We start from the raw sequence: 19,258 nt of genomic DNA on the forward strand, positions 1-19,258 counted from the left end.
AGACCCCATCCCAGAAGCTACAGGCACCTGAGGGACTTAACCCCTTACTTCGGACCCTCCCTCAATCCCTGAGGTCATACCCAGACCGAAGAGGTTACTTTGATCCCTGCCTCCCCCATTTTGTGCCATGTTGTCTCTAACTTTCCACCCCAACTTGCACTCATCACTTTTGTCACCCATCCCAACTCTCAACTCCCTCTTCTGACACCTTCTGCCTCACCTCTGCATCCTCTCTTGGTCCCTTCAGTCCGTTTCTGAGCCCCCAGGCCTGACTCCCCTTCTCCATTCCATCACGACTTCACCCAAAACCTTCCTCCATGGACCTGCTTGTGGGGGTCCCAGCACCTCCTTGGGTGTCAATCTGTTCCTCCCCCGAGACCTGCAGCTCCTGTCCTGGGCGTCACCCAGCCTGGCAGAGAGCCTTTGGGGGAGGGGAGAAGGACAGCCTGAGTTGTCCCCAGCACCGAGCCTGGGGTCCCTTCCCTGTGTTCCTAGGCAGCCTCACTCCAGGGCAATTTCCCACCTGTTACCCACCACCCCCAACCCGTTTCCTCTATGCCGGCTGCTCAGTGGGACCACACCATCCCTGTCCCTCACGCCCCAGGCACAGACTGCCCCTTCCTCTAGCTCCCTAAAACTCAGGCTGAGCTGCGCACGTGGGGGTGCCCACCCAACCAGGGCCCCTCCCTGTGCCCAGCGGAGGTCTGCCATTATCCATCTCTGCCTGCTCAGGGCAGGAAACTGGGTTTGCAGGCTGGGCTGGTGGAGGGGGCCCGTGGCATTTACCACATCAGCTCACGATAGGAGGGCTGTCTCCCGCTCTCCCCCATCCCCTGCCATGGGCAGGGCCTGGCCAGGGTATAAATAGGTCACACTGCTGGGCTCTCCCCACTCTTCCTCTCTCCCCAACCCTCTCTCCTCAGAGCTTCCTCTCTCTTGGCCTGGTGAGTTGTGGTCTCCTGACTGGCTTGCAAGGGCTGTTGGGGCAGAAGAAGGGGAAGCTGGTGGGGACCAGATGACTAAGTGGATCCAGATGTGAGATTCTGATGCAGAGGCTCTGGGCTGGGACATGTGCGTGTGTGTGGTGGGCATGCACGCGTGTGTGCTTGCAAGAGAGAGAAAAAAAAAAACACAAAAGAAAAAGTGTGCAGGTGGCTGGGTGGGAGCCCTCTGTGTGGTTTCGTGACGCTGGGGCTTGCAGATGCTGTAGTGTGTTTTAGCGCATGTGTGACTGGTGGGCATGCACCTTGGCTTGTGTCTGCTGGGTTGCACAAGCTCGTGTGTTCGCCCTCGGATGTAGGGAGCACGGTGAATGCAGAAGGCGACTGTGGACTTTTGTCTGCTTGTGTCCTAGGAGCCTCTGCCCTGCACGCAGCAGCCTAGCCCAAGGGAGGGTGGCCTCCTGGTCCCTCCCCTGCATCCGAAGCCTCTGCCACCTCACCCTGCCCCTCCCCATGCTGGGCTCTAGGCCGCTGGTTTTTTCCGCTACGGGGCCCCTGGGCAGGCCTCCAGCGGCCTCACCCCGCGCTGGGAGGGAGAATGGGTTAGGGTGGGGCTGCTGTGGGCTGAGCCATGGGAGTACACTGGATAGAGTGAGGGGTGGAGAAAGCACTCTTGTTGAGCTGGCTGCCTGAAACCCAGAGCCTGTGCACTGGGCCCTGCAGGTGTTCACTGCCCCAAGCATGAATTTCCCGCACCATCTCCCCTCCAAGCCCTGCTTTTCTAGGCAGCCTCTCTAGCGGGAGCAGGGTCGCACCAAGTGCTCCCTGAGGGATGGGAGTCGGGTGGGCATTCAGAATACATGACTGGGGGTGGGATAGGGAAAACAGGGGTGTCTCTGTGACCCTGCCCCCAGATCCTGACCACCATGGCGTACCCCCTGGAGAAGGCCCTCGATGTGATGGTGTCCACCTTCCACAAGTACTCGGGCAAGGAGGGTGATAAGTTCAAGCTCAACAAGTCAGAGCTAAAGGAGCTTTTGACCCGGGAGCTGCCCAGCTTCTTGGGGGTGAGTGATACTGCCCAGGAGGCACCAGTCTCCTGTGAAGCCTGGGCTACAGCTGGCATCTACCTCTGAGTTGGGCGAGTCGGGGCAGAGAACTCGCTCTGGCTGCCTGGGGCGGAAGCACAGTGGGCACCGAACGCTCACTTCCTGGTCCCCAGCAGAAAGAGGGCTGAGAATGAACGGGTAGGTCACTGGTCAGACTCTCCACCAGGTGTTTTGTACAACTTAACTGGAGGGAAACTGAAGCTCAGAGAGGTTAAGTAACTTCCCAAAGCAGCCCGTGTACAAAGCTGAGGTTCATGAACCAGGACGGTCCAACTCTTGCCATCACTCCAGCAATGAATCTTCTTTTTTCACTGAAGTATAGTTGATTTACAATATTGTGTGAGTTTCAGGTGCACAGCAAAGTGATTCAATTATATATACTTATTTTCAACTTCTTTTCCATTATAGGTTATTACGATATTGAATATAGTTCCCTGGGCTATACAGTTAATCCCTCTTGCTTATCTATTTTCTATATAGTAGTGTGTATCTGTGAATCCCATACTCTTAATTTATCCTCCACCCATAAACATCTTTTAAGTTCCTATTTGGCTTGTGGATGTGAAGACACAGTTACGGAGACACTCACACATGTACAGACTTCCCCTGAGCAATACAGCTGCCATCTCTATTGACCTTTATGCAGTTTATATATTGCTTTCATGACTCTTGTCTAATTGGATTCTTTTTTTTAAAAGCTCTTTTTTTGTTTTTCTAGGGGGGGTAGGTAGGTAATTAGGTTTATTTATTTATTTTTTTAATGGATGTCCTGGGGATTGAACCTAGGACTTCATGCATATTAAGCATGCACTCTTCTGAGATATACCATCCCTCCAATTGGATTCTTCAGACAACCTTGTGGGGACACACTGTGGTGCCCCTTTCCAGTTGCACCCAGGTCCTCAGACTTCCTCATCTGAGGATAGCCCTCCTCCCACCCTAGCTTAGCCCTGAGGACTGGAGGTCCAACGCTGGGTCTCCCGAGGAGGGGCTGTGCCTTCCTAAACTCCCATCTGGAGGTGGAAACCTGGTCTAATCTTAGCTCTGTGCCCACCCCCACGCCGGGCTTCTGGTTTCTACCTGCAGCTTCTCGCCCCTGCAGAAAAGGACAGATGAAGCCGCGTTCCAGAAGCTGATGAGCAACCTGGACAGCAACAAGGACAACGAGGTGGACTTCCAGGAGTACTGCGTCTTCCTGTCCTGCATCGCCATGATGTGCAACGAGTTCTTCGAAGGCTTCCCGGATAAGCAGCCCCGGAAGAAATGAAGGCTCCTCGGGTGTGGGTGAGGGGCCTGCCGGCTGGGTCTTCCCTGTCAGGCAGTGGGCACAGTGCCTCACCCCGGCTCCCCTAGAGCGTAAGCTCAGTACTGAGCAAGTTCAATAAAGATTCTTGAACACTAGGAGGCTGATGGTCTGAGAGAGTCTTGGGCGTGGTGTGGGGCTTGAGGGGTATGGGGGGTATGGGCGGCTCTGGGAGCTGAGCTGCAGTTCTGTGGGGAGTAGAGAGCAGGCTAGTGAAGGTGAGGGAGGGACGTGGGTGAGCGTGCATGTGTGTGGGGGACAGAGTTGACTCTGGATGGAGCTGAAGGCAAGGAGACGGACCCCCAGAGGCATGGAACAGCCCAGCTGTGGGACCTCAGCCAGCGCACTTGCCCATCCCACCTCTCCTACCTTGCCTCTGGCCGGACATCTGACTGCAGCGGGGATGGGATGGAAGGTCACATCTGCTTTTGGTTGGGGTCTGGAATGGAAGTGGACACCCTAGGGGTGGGTGGGGGGAAAGGGCTGAGTCACAGGGAAGAAGCAGTGAGGCCAGAGTGGGATAAGAGGAGGGCTCAGTCTTGACATTTACAGCCCGAGCCCTGTCCTGCCACCCCTTCCAGTGCTCTGGCTTCGAACCCCAGGATGGATAAATCCTTCCTGTCCATGGTCGGATCAGGGAAGCAACGTGGCGGGAGAGCTGGCTGTTGGCTGCAGCATGAGATATGATCGTTCTCTCAGCCATCCACCTCTGTCCCAAAGACCCTGGGATGAGCTCTGTTACTAGTTAGCAGCCATGCTTCTTCAGCAGAGGACAAAGGACCTTGGAAGGGATGAGTGGAGGATAGTGGCTGGGGTGGGAATAGGGAGATGGTGGGAGGTGACCATAGTTTTAGGGACAAAATTCCAGACATAGGATCTGATCAATGAAATTGAGATTTTTTCCACCCAGAAAAGATCAGGCATGATGTTTCCCTTCAGGTTGAAGGCGAGCAACTCCAGCAGGCAGTGGGTGGGATGGGCATCAGACTTCCAGGCCACGCCTGGGAGGTACGGGGACCCTAAAGAAGAGGTGAGTAGAGGCAGGTCCAGAGGCAGGGAAGGTCTGGTTCCCTTGACCTTTCAAGCTTCCTCCTTTCCTTCTCATCGCATTGTGTTTTTCTCAAGTTTCAGTGGAGTGGGTAGATGACTCAGAGGTTCCCTCAGGGTGTGACTACAGAGACTTGGGTAGAATTTTGATCCAGGAAAAATTCTGCCGCCTCCCCCTCCTTCCCCAACCCCGGCCCCAGGCTGCCCATCTTCCAGGGAGCGCCCTCCCTTGAGCCTCCTCCTGTCTTACTCTCTACTTCGGAAACTCCTGTTGCTTAGCAACCGTCCCTGCTGCTTCTCTAGCCTTGCTGGCTGGCCTGGGAGTGGAGTGGGGGCAGCGGGGAGCACCCAGGCAGGCTGGGGAGGGGCGGCAGCAGCGGTAGGCGCTAAGCCCCTAACTCAGCTCCTTCCTCCTGCTTGGACTGGTGCCGGCAGAGCAATGCTGAGTCTCTCCTGAGACACAAGCAACTCTCCCTGATCCCTGCTCCATCCATTACTGCACCCTGGACCTGCTCACCCTGGTCCACGGCCTCTCTCCCACCACCCAGCCCTTCCCTTCCTCAGTCTCCTCCCTGGTCCCTGATTCTCAGTTCTCCATTCTGAGAGTCTCTGACAATTCTTTCCTGGGATGATGAGTGAGGTTTAGAAGAAACAATTCATTGAAAAGCCCTTTCAAAACGTTAGGCTCTTGAGGGGAGGGAATAGCTCAAGTGGTAGAGCACATGCTCAACATGCACGAGGTCCTGGGTTCAATCTCCAGTACCTCCTCTGAAAATAAATAAATAAATAAGTAAACCTAACTATCTCCCCCAACAAGAATTGAAGAAAAAAATGTTAGGCTCTACTACTTAGCCATGAAAAAGAATGAATTATAATGCCATTTGCAGCAACATGGATGGGCCTAGAGACTATCATACTGAGTGAGGTAATTTGTACAGAAAAAGATAAATATCATATGGTATCACTTATATGTGGAATCTTAAACATGATGCAAATGAACTTACTTACAAAACAGAAACAGACTCACAGACATAGAAAACAAACTTATGGTTACCAAAGGGAAAAGGTGAGGGAGGGATAAATTAGGAGCTTGGGATTAGCAGACACAAACTATTATATATAAGATACATAAACAAGGTCCTACTGTAGACCACAGGGAACTATATTCAATATCTTGTAATAACCTGTAATGAAAAAAATATATTAATGTCTGACTGAATCACTGTGCTGTACATTAGAAACTAACACAAAATTATACATCAACTATACTTCAATTAAAAAAAAAATCTTAGGCTCTATACTTGCTAATGACCTTGACCATGCCCTTGGCGGAAAACGTCTTCCCTCACTGATTTCCATCTCAAGATGTGTCTATTCTGCTCCTGGAGTGGGTGGGAAGAGAACAGCCTAGGGCGTGGGGGGGGGTACCCTGCATTTGTCCCACATCTCCTGGGTCTTCTTTCCAGGGCAGCCTGGCTATTGTCCCATCAGATTGTGAGTTCTGATTTTTGGTTGAGAAAATAAAGCTTCTGGGACTGAAGGTCTGTGTGTCTTGGTGAACTCAGTGTGCCTCCATCCCTTCTGTTTGGAAACAAGGAGTATGAGATTGGCAGAGGGGGGTTCTCCCCAGCTGCACCCCAGGAGGTTCTGACCTGGGCCTCCTTGTCCCTGGCCCCTTCTCATTGGCCCTTTCTCTCCGCTGGTATCCTGGGGACTGGAGCCAGGGGATAAAGGCAGAGAGCAGTGGGAGGGAGCCTGTTTCCACTCTGTGAGTTCTTTGGCTCCCTCTGTCCTTGGTGAGTCCTTCCTTCTGATCTCCCTGCTCATCTGTATGGTGGGGTAAGCTGGTGATGAGGCCAGAGGGTGACCAGCTCCAGTGACCTCCACCAAAGAAGGCCCGGCCCGATAAGTGGGCATGCGCTCAGGGAGGAGAGGGAGAGTCTTTGGACCTGTGGCTTCCGGAATCTCTCGAGAAGCAGCTCTGGGGTGGAGGTGGGGATCAGGACCAGCCAGGATGCTGCTGCAGATGCCCAGAGACCCTTGCCTTCTTCCACTGTGGTACTGGCTGAGTCTCCTGGAAGTGGGGGCAAGCTGAGGGTTTTGGGTGGTGGGAGATGAATGAAGGGTCCAGCTCAAGAATTGTGAGGCGGGCTTTGGGCTGAAGGGAAGAGACAGCAGTGCCTTCCTCCCTTCCTTGCTCAGGACTCTACACAGACTTACCTGCAGCCCCTGAGTTCCCTGGGTGTTGGCTCCTTCCTCCCGAAGGGGGAAGCGGTTTTCAAGCCTGAGTCACAGGAGCTCTGACTTCCTCTTCTTTTGGGTGGGTGTGGCTGTGCAGATGGACTGGAGGGCCCCATTCAAACCCAGCCTCTGGATGCAGCTCTCAGAGTGACCCTGGAGGTTTCAACAAGCCCACCCCCTTTGCTGCCTTGTGGCCGGTCTGTGTGTACAGGTCTCTGGGCCAGAGACGGGAGACCAGCTGGACAAGTCCTATCACCTCTCCCCGGTTTCCTTTGAAGATCTTATCTTCCAGCTCCAGCCCCAGTCTCCTCTAACCCCTGGACTCTCTCTTTGCCCCATTCCCCACTTCTAGAATGGGACACTCCCTGATAACAGGTGATTCAGGCACCCAGGCCCTGGAGGGTGACTAGGGTGAGGACTGCCTCCGGAAAATGAGTGCCCAAGCTTGACATGCCAGGGAAAAAATCCTGACCCTTTCTCTGTTCCACCATCTGCCACCAGTTCTTATTTTGGGGAGGCCACCTTGTCATCCCTCTGCCCTGAGACCTCTTTTACAACATCTCCTAGGCTCCTTTGGGGCTGGTCAGTCTCCCTGCTCCGGGGGCTCCAGGTTTGCCCTGGGTCTTATTACAACCTGTCCTGAGTCGTTGGGGTCCACTTGGTAGATTTCAGCCTCATCATGGAGTCTTTGAGGAAGCAGCTTGGAGGTGGGCTAGTGATGGAGAAGCAGAAGGTCCAGCTTCCTGGGCAAGGCAACCATTTCCTCTCCCTTCTGCCTCCAGAACGTCACACTGTGATGGAGACTCCTCTCGAGAAGGCCCTGACCATGATGGTCAGCACTTTCCATAAATATTCAGGGAGAGAGGGCAGCAAACTGACTCTGAGCAGGAAGGAGCTGAAGGAGCTGATCAAGAAGGAGCTGTGTCTTGGCGAGGTAGATGGTGGTCCCCTCCCCACACCCCAGGGTCCCAGGGCTCCCCCGCAGGCACCGTGGAGGAGGGAAGGGGAGAAAAAAGAAATATCAATACACCTGCCCGCAGGGTACTTGTTTTGGCCAGGACAGAATGGCCGGAGGGGATGGACAGAGACTCAAAAGCAGGTGGACACTGTGGGCCAACACAGCTTGAGGCCCTGCCAGGGGATGAGTTAGATGTCACTGGGAAGGAAGAAGGGACTGCAAGGGTCTGGAGGGTGGGCTGCAGGCTGCGTGAGGGTTTAGAACCAGATCAAGGAACCCTCTGTGTGGAGACTGGGCTCTCGCAGCTATGGAGCCGGTGCAAGGTTGTGGGGGATGAGGGGGTCCAGGCGTCCAGGTCAGCCGCGTCCAGCTCAAGGGCAGGGCCCCTCCTGGTTCTCCTCCGAGGGCCTGGCATGTCCAGGGCTCTCAGCTGGTGCTGACATGAGAACCAATAGGTTCACTCCGCTAGTTGGTGGACACAAGTTGTAAAGAGACAGAACTGATTCTTACCAGACGGCGATGGTGGGAGGGAGGCAACTGACAGAGGCGAGGGCCCATAAGGTAGTCATTATATTATTATTACAGTTAAAAAACAGTTGAGGCTCAGATACATTATATAACTTGTCCAAGGACACCCAACTAGTGAGAGGCTGGAGTTCCAGACCAGGCCCATGTGTCACCCTCCCTCTTTCCTTTAAAATCAGCCTGGGTGTGGTGGTGGTGGGGGGCGGTGCTCTCCTGTCACATCCTAAATCCAGGGGGCCTCTCCAGAGAGAAGCTCCAACGAGTGTGTCCTTGTGGGCAAGAGACCGAAGCAGGTGTGGATGTCACCAGGCTTCCCCTCTGGCCTTCTAGCCAAAATCTCTGCATCCTGGAGTTAATGAGGGCAGAGGGAGGGGCCATGGGTCCAGCAGGGTTAATTACAGGGGGACAGAGACCCTGGGGAGGGCCTGGCTATAACGGGAGCCCAGACTGGGGACAAGGATGACGTTGCAGAGAGGCTGTTTCCATCTCCGTATGTCCTGAAGTCCTGCCTCCTGTGGAGAAGCTGGAGTTGAGGGCATTGAAGAGGAGAGGGCAGGATGTGTCTGTATTTTCCTCCTGTTCCACCCGAGGGCCCTGTCTCATCCTCTTGGTGGAGCTGGGCTGGGAGGACAGAGGACGAGGTAGACAGTATGACGGGAGGCCAGGCACTCACTCCATACAGCTGTTCTAGCAGGAGAGATGTCTGGTCAATTCTCAGCTGTCCCCAACAGGGACAGAATAAGACTTGGACCTTGCTCAGTGCCACATAGTCACCAAGTCGTTCCTATTAGGTGTTGTACGAAATCTAGATCCTTCTTTCTTTGGGTGGCAGAAAGTGTTGCAGGGAAGTGGGCTGCACTAGCCTTTCTCTTGTAGTTTATTAGATTCAAGAGTCAGGTCACTGAGCCCCTGCTCGGTGCCAGGCCTTGTGCTGGGTGTGGCCTGGGGGAAACTCTGGGGGTCGAAATGCTCTATGTAGCTGACTTGGCTGGGATCACCCTGAAGCTGCCTTGCCAGGGGATGGGTGCCACCACGCAGTGTCAGGGCAGGGCTTGGAGGGGTGGCTGACCTGTCTTTCTACCTGGGCCCTCGAAGAAGATGAAGGAGAGTAGCATCGATGACCTGATGAAGAGCTTGGACAAAAACAGCGATCAGGAGATTGACTTCAAGGAGTACTCGGTGTTCCTGACCACGCTGTGCATGGCCTACAATGACTTCTTCCTGGAGGACAACCAGTGACCGGGGATCAGTCCCTGGCCTCCGCGGCTCCTCTCACAAACCCTCTGAGGTCCCTTGCCCTCCCTGTCCTCCTAGAAGTACCCTGCTTGGGCCTTCCCTTCCAGCAGAGGAAATAAAGATTTTCCATTCCAGGCATTTGGGGCTGGTTTGAAGGTGTCTTGTCCACCTTGGCTGGGGGTGTGGTGGGGCAAGACAGAGCTTCTCCTTAGGTGGGTGGACAGCCTCCCACCCCCTTTTCTGCCCTACAGTGCGGACGTGACTAAGCTTATCCACGTTCCCTTTTGCCCTTCTGGAAAATAGAGAAGTCCGGCCAGGCTTTTCCTCGCCTCCCAGGAATGCTGCAAATATGCAGAGAAAGCTAAGAGGGAAAGTATGTTGAAAGCGATGACACTTGGGAGGCTGGGATGTGTTTCCTGAGGGCAGTGATGGACAGGCCAGTCTGACTTGTCACCAGTTTGCAGGAGGCCACCTGACAACCCTGGTAAGGGGGGGAGCCTGGTCTTGACCTCCACACCAGCCTCCTTTCCATCTCCTCCACCACCCCTTCAGCAACAAGCCCTTGCAGCCCACCCAGCCCCACCCCACCCCACTCATCCCTGGAGTCCAGGGCTTTTTGCTTTCCCCCTCTCCCCACATCAAAATCCTTTTTTTCAAGAGAGGCTCTGAAAAAACTTAACTGAAGGGTAAATAGCTAATAATACATAAAGGGCTCGGCTCTGGTGTGTGTGTATTTTAACGGCCAACAGGCTGCGGGTGGAATTCAGGGTGGAGGGTGGGGAAAGGGAGCGGAGTAGTGGCAGGAATTTTTTGCTAGAGGAATGGTGTTCGAGGGGTCCTTTAAATCACATCGCGTAGACCAAGGGCTGCGCCCCATCCTTCATCTAGCGTTGACCCTGAACGCCCCTGTGGGGCACCCTCCTCCACCTCTTCCCCCTACACACACACACACACACACACACACACACACACACACACACACGGCCCTTCACCTCCTTCCCATGCCGTGTCACGTCACTGAGTTTTGGGAATTAGGCAGGAGGGAGCTCAAGGTCACTGGGCTGGCCGCGGTCCCACCTAAGCGCCCCCACCCCGAGGAGCCCCGACGGGCCCGGGGCAGGAGGCGTGGAAAGTTTGGGGCCCGGGTGCGAGCGAGCGGCGGGCGCGGGGCGGGCCGCGGGGCGGGCGGCGGGCGGGGTGGGCTCTCGCCGGGCCGGCCTCCCGGACACGCCGCTATAAGGAGGGCGGGCCGGCCGCGCGCCGCGTCCCCTCGGCCGCTCCCTTCTGGCTCCGCTGCAGCCGCGGTGAGTCCTCGCCAGGGCAGCCCCGTCCTGCAGAGCCGCCCGCCCTGGGGGGAGGCCGCGGGCCGTGCGCGGCGCCTACATCCCGCCCCGGGCGCTCTGCGGCGCTCCCGGGCCGGCGGGGAGAGGCCGGAGCCGCCAGGCTGGCCCCCGGCTAAGGCATCCGGCGGGGCGGCTCCCCGGAGTGGCCCTTCCCGGTGCGGGAGGGTGTGTCCCGGGTGTGTCAGCGCCGCAGTGCGCGGCTCTGGGAGAGGGAGAGTGAGAGGGAGAGGGAGAGGGAGAGGGAGAGGGAGAGGGAGAGGGAGAGGGAGAGAGAGAGAGAGAGAGAGAGAGAGAGAGTAGCCTCCATCCCCATCCCCCAGCATACTCCCCAACTTTGCCCGGAACCCTTGGAAAAGAGTTCTCGGCTGCGGTCCTGTTTGCTCCTTAGAGTCCTCCAGCCCCGTCTCCTCTGGTCCCCGGCGGCCACAGATCTCTTGGCCCTCGAGTCTGCCCGCTCCCTGCCCTTCAAGCCCTGGGCTGGCCCCTGATGTCGTTTGACACCTGGCGGTGGGCAGGGTAGTCAAAGGGAGTTGAGGGTGTTGGGACAGAGGTCTTGGGGTGTATGGGTGAGTGAGAAGGCCCTGCCACCCAGGGTGCTGACCAGCCTGTCTGCCCCCAGCTCTGAGCCCAGCCTCCAGCCATGTCGTGCCCCCTGGATCAGGCTATTGGCCTCCTGGTGGCCATCTTCCACAAGTACTCCGGCCGGGAGGGTGACAAGAACACCCTGAGCAAGAGTGAGCTGAAGGAGCTGATCCAGAAGGAGCTCACCATCGGGGCGGTGAGCGGTCTCCCCTGGCCCTCTAGAAGCAGGACTAGGGGAGGGGGGAGGTGCCAGGTGCCCCTGACTCACACTTACCCGCATTCTGGCCCTGCCTGGGACCACATGCCTTCCTGGCCTACACCCCTGAGGGGCCAGGGGTGCTCTTAGCCTGGTGCTTACTCCCCTTAATGAGGAGTAGGTGCAGGGAAGTAAAGCCAAGTGAATCCAAGGTGGACTTGGATCTTTGGTGACAAGTGAGCACAGAGCCACCTATATAAGAGAGGGCTGCCTGGGATGGGGAAAGGCAGAGAAGCCAGGGTTCTCATCACCACTGATGGATTTCCCGTTCTGACATGTTAGAAGCTGCAGGATGCTGAAATTGCAAAGCTGATGGACGACCTGGACCGGAACAAGGACCAGGTGGTGAATTTTCAAGAATATGTCACCTTCCTGGGGGCCTTGGCCATGATCTATAATGAAGTCCTCCGGGGCTGAAAGTAACTTGGAAAGGTGGAGACACCCTCTAGCTGGCCTGTCTGTCTAGTGGTGCGTAACTACAATAAATATTTTTCTTTGGTTAAATCTACCCCTGTGTCCTGGCTTCCCAGTGATTTCTGTTTCCTCCTCTGGTGCTGCATCAGCCATCAGATTGTTTTCTCACAGGCACCTCTGGGAGTGACTCAGTGACTCACCAGATCAGGGGAGCAGGTGGGAGGGGCCACACCATGTGGCTGCACCCTAACAAGGCGGCTGCTAGCTCATAAGGTGCCTTTATGCGAAGCAGAAAAGACGCCTGCTCTGAGTGAAGCCATCTTAAGGAAAGGCTCAAGTGACCCCCAGGAGGAGGCGTTCTGGGATGGGCTTAGGGAAGGAAACGGTGCCTGGGCCAGGGTGTAATGGGTCCAGAATGGGGCAAAGACGGTCCTAGCAGGCTCCAAGAGGACAAAGCCATGTTTATTTGCTCTGGGTGTGGTGAGAGGGGCAGGGCCAGAAGAGCTGTGGGGCGGGGCCGGTCCACCTTCTCACCACAGTGAGGTGGGGACAGAGAAGGCATATCCGTGTGCCCAGAGCCTGGACGGGGAGCGCTCTGTCCGAGATCACCTCGGATGCTGTGTGGTTGAGTTCAGTTCTGCTCCCTCTGCCCTGGCTGAAGGAGGGAGACATGCTTTAGGAGTTCTTTGTGCTTGGGACAGTGGTCTGAGGAGCTGACAGCCGTGAGAATATGTGAATCATAGGGTGCTCGTGAAAGGGAGGGGTGAGGGTCCCCGGAGCTGGGCAACATAGCTTCAAGCCCTTCAATCAATACTGAGCCAGCACATCATTACAGCCTCAGCAGAATGAATCATCCCAGTTACTCCATTGGAGCCAAGCCTGGCTCTCAACCCCCATCAGGGAAGATGACTAATTGTTGTCTGAGTCCATTGTTTGCATTAGTGTTTTCAGGTGGGGGCGGGGAGGGGGCAAGGGGATAAATTGTGTCTCAGGGGGTCGGGGCAATTGTTGTAATTCTATTCCCTCCAGGTCTTGTCTGTGTCAGGCAAGTTCCTCTTTAGGTTCCGGGGACCTCAGAGGGAGACCATATCCTCCTTCCTCTCTTACTCACCTCCCAACTTCCCTGGGGGCCCAACTTTGTAGAATTAAGTGGTCTTCTAACTTATTGGGGTGGGGTTGAGTGAACATGAGTGAACAGTCTCAAGAGGGCTGCAAGCCTCACCTTTTGGCATCCCTCCTTCTCTAGTGGCCTCTCCTTCCCCGCAGGGAGCAGGGACTGGCACTGCTGAGAAGCAGGAAGGGACCCAGGGCCTGCGCTCCCGGCCTGCACAGCCAGTCTAAGTCAGCTCTATCTAGCTCCCTCGGGAAAGGGACTCTCCTGGCGCCGCGGCGGCCAGCGTATTGGGGCGTGGAGCGAGCGCCCTCGTGTGGACAGAGAGCAGGACACTGGGGGCGGGTCGGCGTTGGTTTTCACCAACAGCGGAGTGGTGGAGACCCTCCAGAGAGGAGGGAGACACGACTTGGACGTCCAGGGAATGTCCCCACGGGGATCTTTTGGAGCCCAGCAATCAGCCTCCAAATGAAGCAACTCAACTTCATATAAGACACACCATGAGCAAGCAAGTCAATGAAAGGAAGGCGGTTTGCAAATACAAATGGAATCTGAACCCTGCCCTTCCTCTCCCCCGCTGTCAGGGCCCAGAAGACCTTGGTACAAAGAGGGAGAAGGGGTCTTTGCAGTGAGTAAACACACACTGCCGGGGGAGGGGCTGCTCAGCCTTCCATTTGCAGGGAGCTTGAGTGGGTGGGCGGGCCGACAGGTTGAAGAGAATCTATAAACGTGCGGATTCCACCTGCTAAATAAACAGGCGTGTCCTTTAGGTCCTGTCTTTCCGCAGTAGTGGAGGGGAACAGGAACACGGGTTTAAAAAATAGAATAAAAGCCGAAACATATAGCAAATCTTTTGTTTGCTTTGAGGGTATGATTTTTAAGTTTTTTTTAGGGGGTGGGGGGCCAGCGGGAGGAAGCAGCATTTCCAGTGGAATCTTGTGGGTGCGCTGGACTCGGAGGGTGGGACTGGGTGTGGAGAGGGGCACAGACTGGTCATTTTTGTTGCATTTGCCTGCCACTGATATAACGTTGGAGGTGAAGCCTTCAGCTCACTCTGTGGAACAGGGTGGGGCCTGGGCTTGGAGGGGAGGGAGACGTTCAGATGGGAGCTGGGTGCTTCGCACACCCGCTGTCCCTTTGCTGAGGCTGATCCAGGAAGTCTGATCCGCCTGCAGGCGGCTGGTGGAAGCGGCGCCGGCCCCGGTTTCCGCTCGCTGAGGCTCCTTTTCCCCTCGCTGTGCATAAATGGGCATCCATCCTGCAACCGAGTCACCCCAGCCGTGGAGCTGAAACAGCAGCACCCCAGCCCGTCTGCAGGCGGGGGCGGGCCCCAGGCGGAGGGGCTTAGGACTGAGTCACAGGCTGTAGCTCTTTGTTCTCTGCCAGGCAAATCTGAAATTGTCAAGCGTCATGCCGTCGTACGTTTGTACAGCACTTTTATTTTTACAAGGCACTTTCATATCCATTGTCTTTTGTGATGCTCAGAGGATTTATGTGTAGTAGGTATCATTAACCCCATTTAACAAGTGGAAAAGCTAAGTTACAGCGAAGTAAGTGCCTCGACCCCAAGTAAAGTGTAAGTGGGGAGCAGGGCCCTCTCCATCCCCTTGCCAGTTCCTTCGTGTTTATCTCCTCATGCCATATTTTGGCCATTTCTCCTTGTTTTTCTCTTAAATGTTTTAATGACATTGATAGTGTACCAGATGATTTATAGAAATAATCAGTGAGTCAGGGCTGACTTGGCTCAGGTCTTACCCTGGGCTGAGCCCCATTCGAGGACCAGACATTCAAAGGTGAGTGACAAGGTGTGGGAAGGGTATAGATCATGCATGAGGTCCTGGATTCAATCCCCAGTACCTCCATTAAAACAAACAAACAAACAAATAAACATAATTATCCCCCCCAAAGAAAACAAAGGCGAGTGACAAGGAAAGACAATTTTTCTCTACTTATAAAGGGGAAGAGGGCACCTGTTCTCCTCCCGAAAGGGTCTCCTTGGAAATGTCACGTAAATAAAATTTCTCCAGGAACCAGAGAGCTCCAGGAGCCTCCAGTTTTCAGGTCCTAGAGATCTCTAAATTCTGAGTTTTCATCCCTTTTGAAGTATAAAAACCTGGAGAGACAGCTCTCTGATCTCCTGGGCTCCTTGGGGCTTAACCTTGGGACCTACTGTAGGTGGTAAGCACTCAACTCCCTCTTGCTGGGAGAGAAGAGAAGTTTTATTACCCTTTTGGATCAGAGCAATTAACTACACAAGTGGCTGTGAGTCTAATTCTCAGGTACGGGAAGGGTCCCAGGGAGTTAGGGCTTACGCTGCAGCACTGAGGAATGCACGAAAGTTTTGTTTCCCCCAACTCAACCAACCAATGTTAATAAACAGAATGATTTAAAATAACCCTAGAATGATTCATCCATAGTGTTCTTTATCATCGTGTCACTATACATGCAGATAGTTCCACATGTGAGATCTTTTGTATAATGTAATTATATTATAAAAATGGGGTCAGGATATATATCTATTTTTCTCATTTTATTTTTCCCCCATTTAACAATATATCACAAAAATTGCTTCAGGTCAACTGGTAGTAATCTAAACGCTTCTTTTTGATGGCTGTGTATTATTCCATGGTACGGACACCACAATTTTTCTGACCATTTCCTATTGGTGGGCATTTTCTACCCCAATTTTGTTCATTGCAAGCAATAATAATATTGCTGAATAAACACCTTTGTGCACACATTCCCAAAGACATGCTTTTGTTTGTTTAGTACCAAATCCCAGGAGTGAGACTGCTGGGTTGAAGGGCAGATGCATATTTAATTGAAATAGCTGCTGCTTTATCACTTTCCAAAACAGCAGTAAATATTCACACTTCCCATTAGTGGTAAACAAGAGCAGCTTTCCCGGCACCCCGGACAGCCGAAGGCGGTGTCGTTTTAAAAAGTTTTAGCCAGTCTGATAGGATCTAGTGGATTTTGAACCATGAGAGCTCTAGTGGGTCCTCAGAGGTGGCGTAGGGGCTTCTCTGTGGTGGGGGAGGTGGCTCAGATGGGGCAGCTTCTGGCCACTTAACCCTATTTTTGCCAGAGCTCTCTATTTTTCATATATCAGCCTCCCCCACAAGAGTTTATTTTAAGAAAGGGTACTAGAGATAAAGGGATGTTTGAAAGCCCAACCTCTAAGCTATGAGTGTCCGGTGGGTATTAAAGGTTTTGAATAGGGTGGTGATTTGATGAAAGCCTGGACTTCAGAGAGATCTGGGGCCTGGGGAAGAGGCCAGGAAGCTGGTGGCACCTGCAGGCGGGACACTGAGGATCTGACCTGGAGGCGGTGGGGTGGCAGGAAGAAGGCAGGCAGGCAAAGATGAACATTGGTTTGGATGTGTGTTTGGATCCCTTTGGATCCATTGGATGTGTGTGTGAGTGGAGTTTAGAATGTTTAGCTTGCCCCAGGTTGGCACCTGGATGGGTGGCCAGGAGGCCTGTGATGACATTCCTGGAACTGCCACCCCAGTCTTCCTGACACTTTGGGACTTAACTTACAGACCTAGTCCAGGTGGTGAGCAGAGACAGACCCAGAGGAGACTGAAAAGGGAGCTGGGTAAGGGGGGCGGTGTGTGTAGAGTCAGGGGTGAGGCTGGGCTGACTACAGTTCTTCTTGCTTCACAGAAGAAGGGTGTGGCCGGGGAGCAGGGAGCAGAGTAAGGGAAACTTTAGTCAGCCACTGGCCATTGCTCAGGGGGATGTCCAGGCGGGTCCCTTCCTCTCTCCTCTAAGTGCCTGCCTGCCTGCCTGTGTCCTCCCGGAGCCCAGGGGAGAGCAACCCAGCCCTCTGTCCGGGGGGAGGCGGGGAGGCGGGGAGGGTCCCGAGGCACCCCTCACGCCTGCCCCCCGGAGGCTCTTCCTGGTCAGTGCAGGCTTTCAGGCGGACAGCGTCCCACAGGGAGGCTCCCCCCACGGAGACCTCTTCCCTCTCCTCCATCCACCTCTCTTCAAGCTTCCAAAGTCTAAGTTGCTGCACCCCTCCCTTGGGACACTCCGCTGCTCTCCTTAGACAAGGACACTCCATATTTAGTCCCTTTAGAAGCCAGTGGAATTTTCCTATGCCGGAGTCTTCCTGCTCGGGTGGATTCTGAGGCAGGTGGGGGTGTCCAGACCCAGGAGCGGAGATGCTGCTGAGAGTCCCGGGCCCGGTCCTTCGCGGCACATGACGCCTGCGCCCCGCTTCCTCCCATGTTACCTGGAAGCAGGGCTGCTTTGGCTTCCGCGGGCCCCTCCTGCTCCTGCCTCTGTGGACCTTTTCCTTCACAGGGAAATGTTACAAATTGTATTTTATGACTGTGTCGGTATAAAGACAAGCATAAACCAAGATGGATTCATTACTATATATTCATTATTATTGTATTCACATTTCTTGTGCTTTTAAAAGAAATGAAAATGAAAGTATTTTGGGGGTTCTTGGCATGGTGCCTCCTAATGGGTGCCCCCCACCCAGAGGCCTGCACCCTACCCAGGGGGTATTTTCATTAAAAGATAAAATAGCCTCATCAGTCTGTTTCTTTTTATTTTAAAAACAGCTTTATAAAGGAATTGAAATTAGGTTCTCACAGAGACATCAGCACTCCCATGTGCACTGCAGCGCTACTCACTATAGCCAAGAAGGGGAAACCATCTAAGGGACCGTCGATGGATAAAGATGTGTCTCTCTCTCTCTCTCTCTCTCTCTCTCTCACACACACACACACACACACACACTAATATTATTCAGCCACGAAGAAAAGGAAATCCCACCATTTGTGACAACAGGGATGGACCTTGAGAGCATTATGTTAAGTGAGATGTCAGATAAAGACAAACCCTGTATGTTCTTACTTACATGTAGAATCTAACAAAGTCAGACTCAGAGAAACAGAGAATAGAGTGGTGGTTTCTGAGGGCTGGGGGTGGGGGAAATGGAGAGATGTTGGTCAACAGGCCAAGAACCTTACACTTCCAGTTATAAGAATAGCAAGTTTGGGGGATCTACGTACAGCATGGTGATCATAGCTAATAACACTGTATCAAGTACTTGAATGTTGCTAAGCCAGTAGATCTTAAATGTTCTCACCACAAAAAAGAGATGGTGACTTTGTGGTGGCCTGGAGGTGGTAGCTAATGCTATGGTGGTAATCGTTTTGCAGTATATAATTGTATCAAATCAACATGTTATACACCTTAAACTTATACAATGTTAAATGTCAATTATATCATTGACAAAACAAAACAAAACAAAAAACCAAGACCAAAAGACACAAACAAAAGTTATTGAGATATAATTCATATACCATAAAGGTGACCCTTTCAAAGTGTACCATCCATTGGGAATTTTTAGGGGAGGGGTTTAAAATAACAGAAATTTAGTCTTTCACAGTTCTGTTTACCAGAAGTCTGAAATCAAGGTGTGTCTGGCAGGGCCACACTCCCTCCGAAGTCTCCAGGGGAAAATGTCTTGGTTCTTTGTCTCTTTCAGCGTCTGGGGGCTGCTGGCACCACTCGACTTGTGTCTGCCTCTGTGGTCACACTGCCTCCTCTGTCTGTGTCAAATCTCTCCCAGCCTCACTCTTTTCTTTTCTCACTTAAAAAAAAATAGCAAAACACAGGCATACCTCTGAGATATGGCAGGTTCGTTTCCAGACCATTGCAATAAAGCGAATATCACAATAAAGCGAGTCATACAAGTATTTTGGTTTCCCAGGGCCTATAAAATTTACATTTGCACTGTAGTCTATTCAGTGTGTAATAGTATTATGTCTAAAAAATGTACATCCTTTAATTTAAAATTACTTTATTGCTAGAAAGTGCTAACCATCATCTGAGCCTTCAATGAGTCATAATCTTTTGGGAAGAGTAATGTCAAAGACCACTGATCACAGATCACCAGAGCAAATACAATAATAAAGGAAAAAACTGAAATATTGTGAGAATTCCCAAAATGTGACGCAGAGGCATGACGTGAGCAAATACTGTTGGAAGAATGGGGCCAGTGGACTTGCTCGACACAGGAGTGCCCCAAGTCTTAAATCTGCAATAACCACAATGTCTGCGAAGTGCGGTAAAATGAGATCTGCCTGTACACAGAACATAAAATGAACAATCTGAACTTTTCAAACCATGCCGTTCCGTGGTATTAAATACATTCACATTGCTGTGCGG

The 19,258-nt window shown here is 53.2% G+C and overlaps 3 protein-coding genes and 1 long non-coding RNA gene across 6 annotated transcripts; 3 read left to right on the plus strand and 1 right to left on the minus strand.

The window, feature by feature from the left end:
- The first annotated feature begins 875 nt into the window (after positions 1 to 875).
- S100A4 (S100 calcium binding protein A4) lies at positions 876 to 3,451 on the plus strand. The gene is made up of 3 exons (XM_006177175.3): positions 876 to 944; positions 1,856 to 2,008; positions 3,153 to 3,451. Exons 2-3 carry the CDS (start codon positions 1,868 to 1,870, stop codon positions 3,315 to 3,317), a joined length of 306 nt encoding a protein of 101 aa, XP_006177237.1. The 5' UTR covers positions 876 to 944; positions 1,856 to 1,867; the 3' UTR covers positions 3,318 to 3,451.
- A 3,983-nt stretch (positions 3,452 to 7,434) lies between these two features.
- Positions 7,435 to 9,571, plus strand: S100A5 (S100 calcium binding protein A5). 2 transcript variants are annotated; one of them, XM_006177174.2, is made up of 2 exons: positions 7,435 to 7,575; positions 9,223 to 9,571. In XM_006177174.2, the coding sequence occupies exons 1-2, from the start codon at positions 7,438 to 7,440 to the stop codon at positions 9,361 to 9,363; spliced, it is 279 nt and encodes a 92-aa protein (XP_006177236.1). In that variant the 5' UTR covers positions 7,435 to 7,437; the 3' UTR covers positions 9,364 to 9,571. The 2 variants fall into 2 exon arrangements, with proteins under 2 accessions (XP_006177236.1, XP_014408323.1); XM_014552837.2 differs by having other exon boundaries at positions 7,438 to 7,575; positions 9,220 to 9,571.
- LOC116658725 lies at positions 8,185 to 10,473 on the minus strand. The gene is made up of 3 exons (XR_004314010.1): positions 10,353 to 10,473; positions 9,194 to 9,345; positions 8,185 to 8,806 (listed from the first exon to the last, which is right to left on the minus strand). It is a non-coding gene; the product is annotated as an uncharacterized LOC116658725 (long non-coding RNA).
- Positions 10,474 to 10,522: 49 nt separating this feature from the next.
- S100A6 (S100 calcium binding protein A6) lies at positions 10,523 to 12,049 on the plus strand. 2 transcript variants are annotated; one of them, XM_032464227.1, is made up of 3 exons: positions 10,523 to 10,664; positions 11,323 to 11,481; positions 11,824 to 12,049. In XM_032464227.1, exons 2-3 carry the CDS (start codon positions 11,344 to 11,346, stop codon positions 11,956 to 11,958), a joined length of 273 nt encoding a protein of 90 aa, XP_032320118.1. In that variant the 5' UTR covers positions 10,523 to 10,664; positions 11,323 to 11,343; the 3' UTR covers positions 11,959 to 12,049. The 2 variants fall into 2 exon arrangements, with proteins under 2 accessions (XP_032320118.1, XP_032320119.1); XM_032464228.1 differs by lacking the exon at positions 10,523 to 10,664 and adding an exon at positions 10,723 to 10,879.
- Positions 12,050 to 19,258: the final 7,209 nt, after the last annotated feature.

The sequence above is a fragment of the Camelus ferus genome, chromosome 21 (genome assembly GCF_009834535.1).
Source record: "Camelus ferus isolate YT-003-E chromosome 21, BCGSAC_Cfer_1.0, whole genome shotgun sequence".
NCBI classification, from domain to species: Eukaryota; Metazoa; Chordata; class Mammalia; order Artiodactyla; family Camelidae; genus Camelus; species Camelus ferus.

What these genes read in the sequence shown, in the direction of transcription:
- S100A4 (XM_006177175.3), top strand. Translation starts at nt 1,868, where the DNA reads ATGGCGTACCCCCTGGAGAAGGCCCTCGATGTGATGGTGTCCACCTTC. An exon ending in AGCTGCCCAGCTTCTTGGGG is followed by an intron (nt 2,009 to 3,152) that starts GTGAGTGATACT and finishes TCGCCCCTGCAG; the next exon opens with AAAAGGACAGATGAAGCCGC.
- S100A5 (XM_014552837.2), top strand. Translation starts at nt 7,438, where the DNA reads ATGGAGACTCCTCTCGAGAAGGCCCTGACCATGATGGTCAGCACTTTC. An exon ending in AGGAGCTGTGTCTTGGCGAG is followed by an intron (nt 7,576 to 9,219) that starts GTAGATGGTGGT and finishes GGGCCCTCGAAG; the next exon opens with AAGATGAAGGAGAGTAGCAT.
- S100A6 (XM_032464227.1), top strand. Translation starts at nt 11,344, where the DNA reads ATGTCGTGCCCCCTGGATCAGGCTATTGGCCTCCTGGTGGCCATCTTC. An exon ending in AGGAGCTCACCATCGGGGCG is followed by an intron (nt 11,482 to 11,823) that starts GTGAGCGGTCTC and finishes CTGACATGTTAG; the next exon opens with AAGCTGCAGGATGCTGAAAT.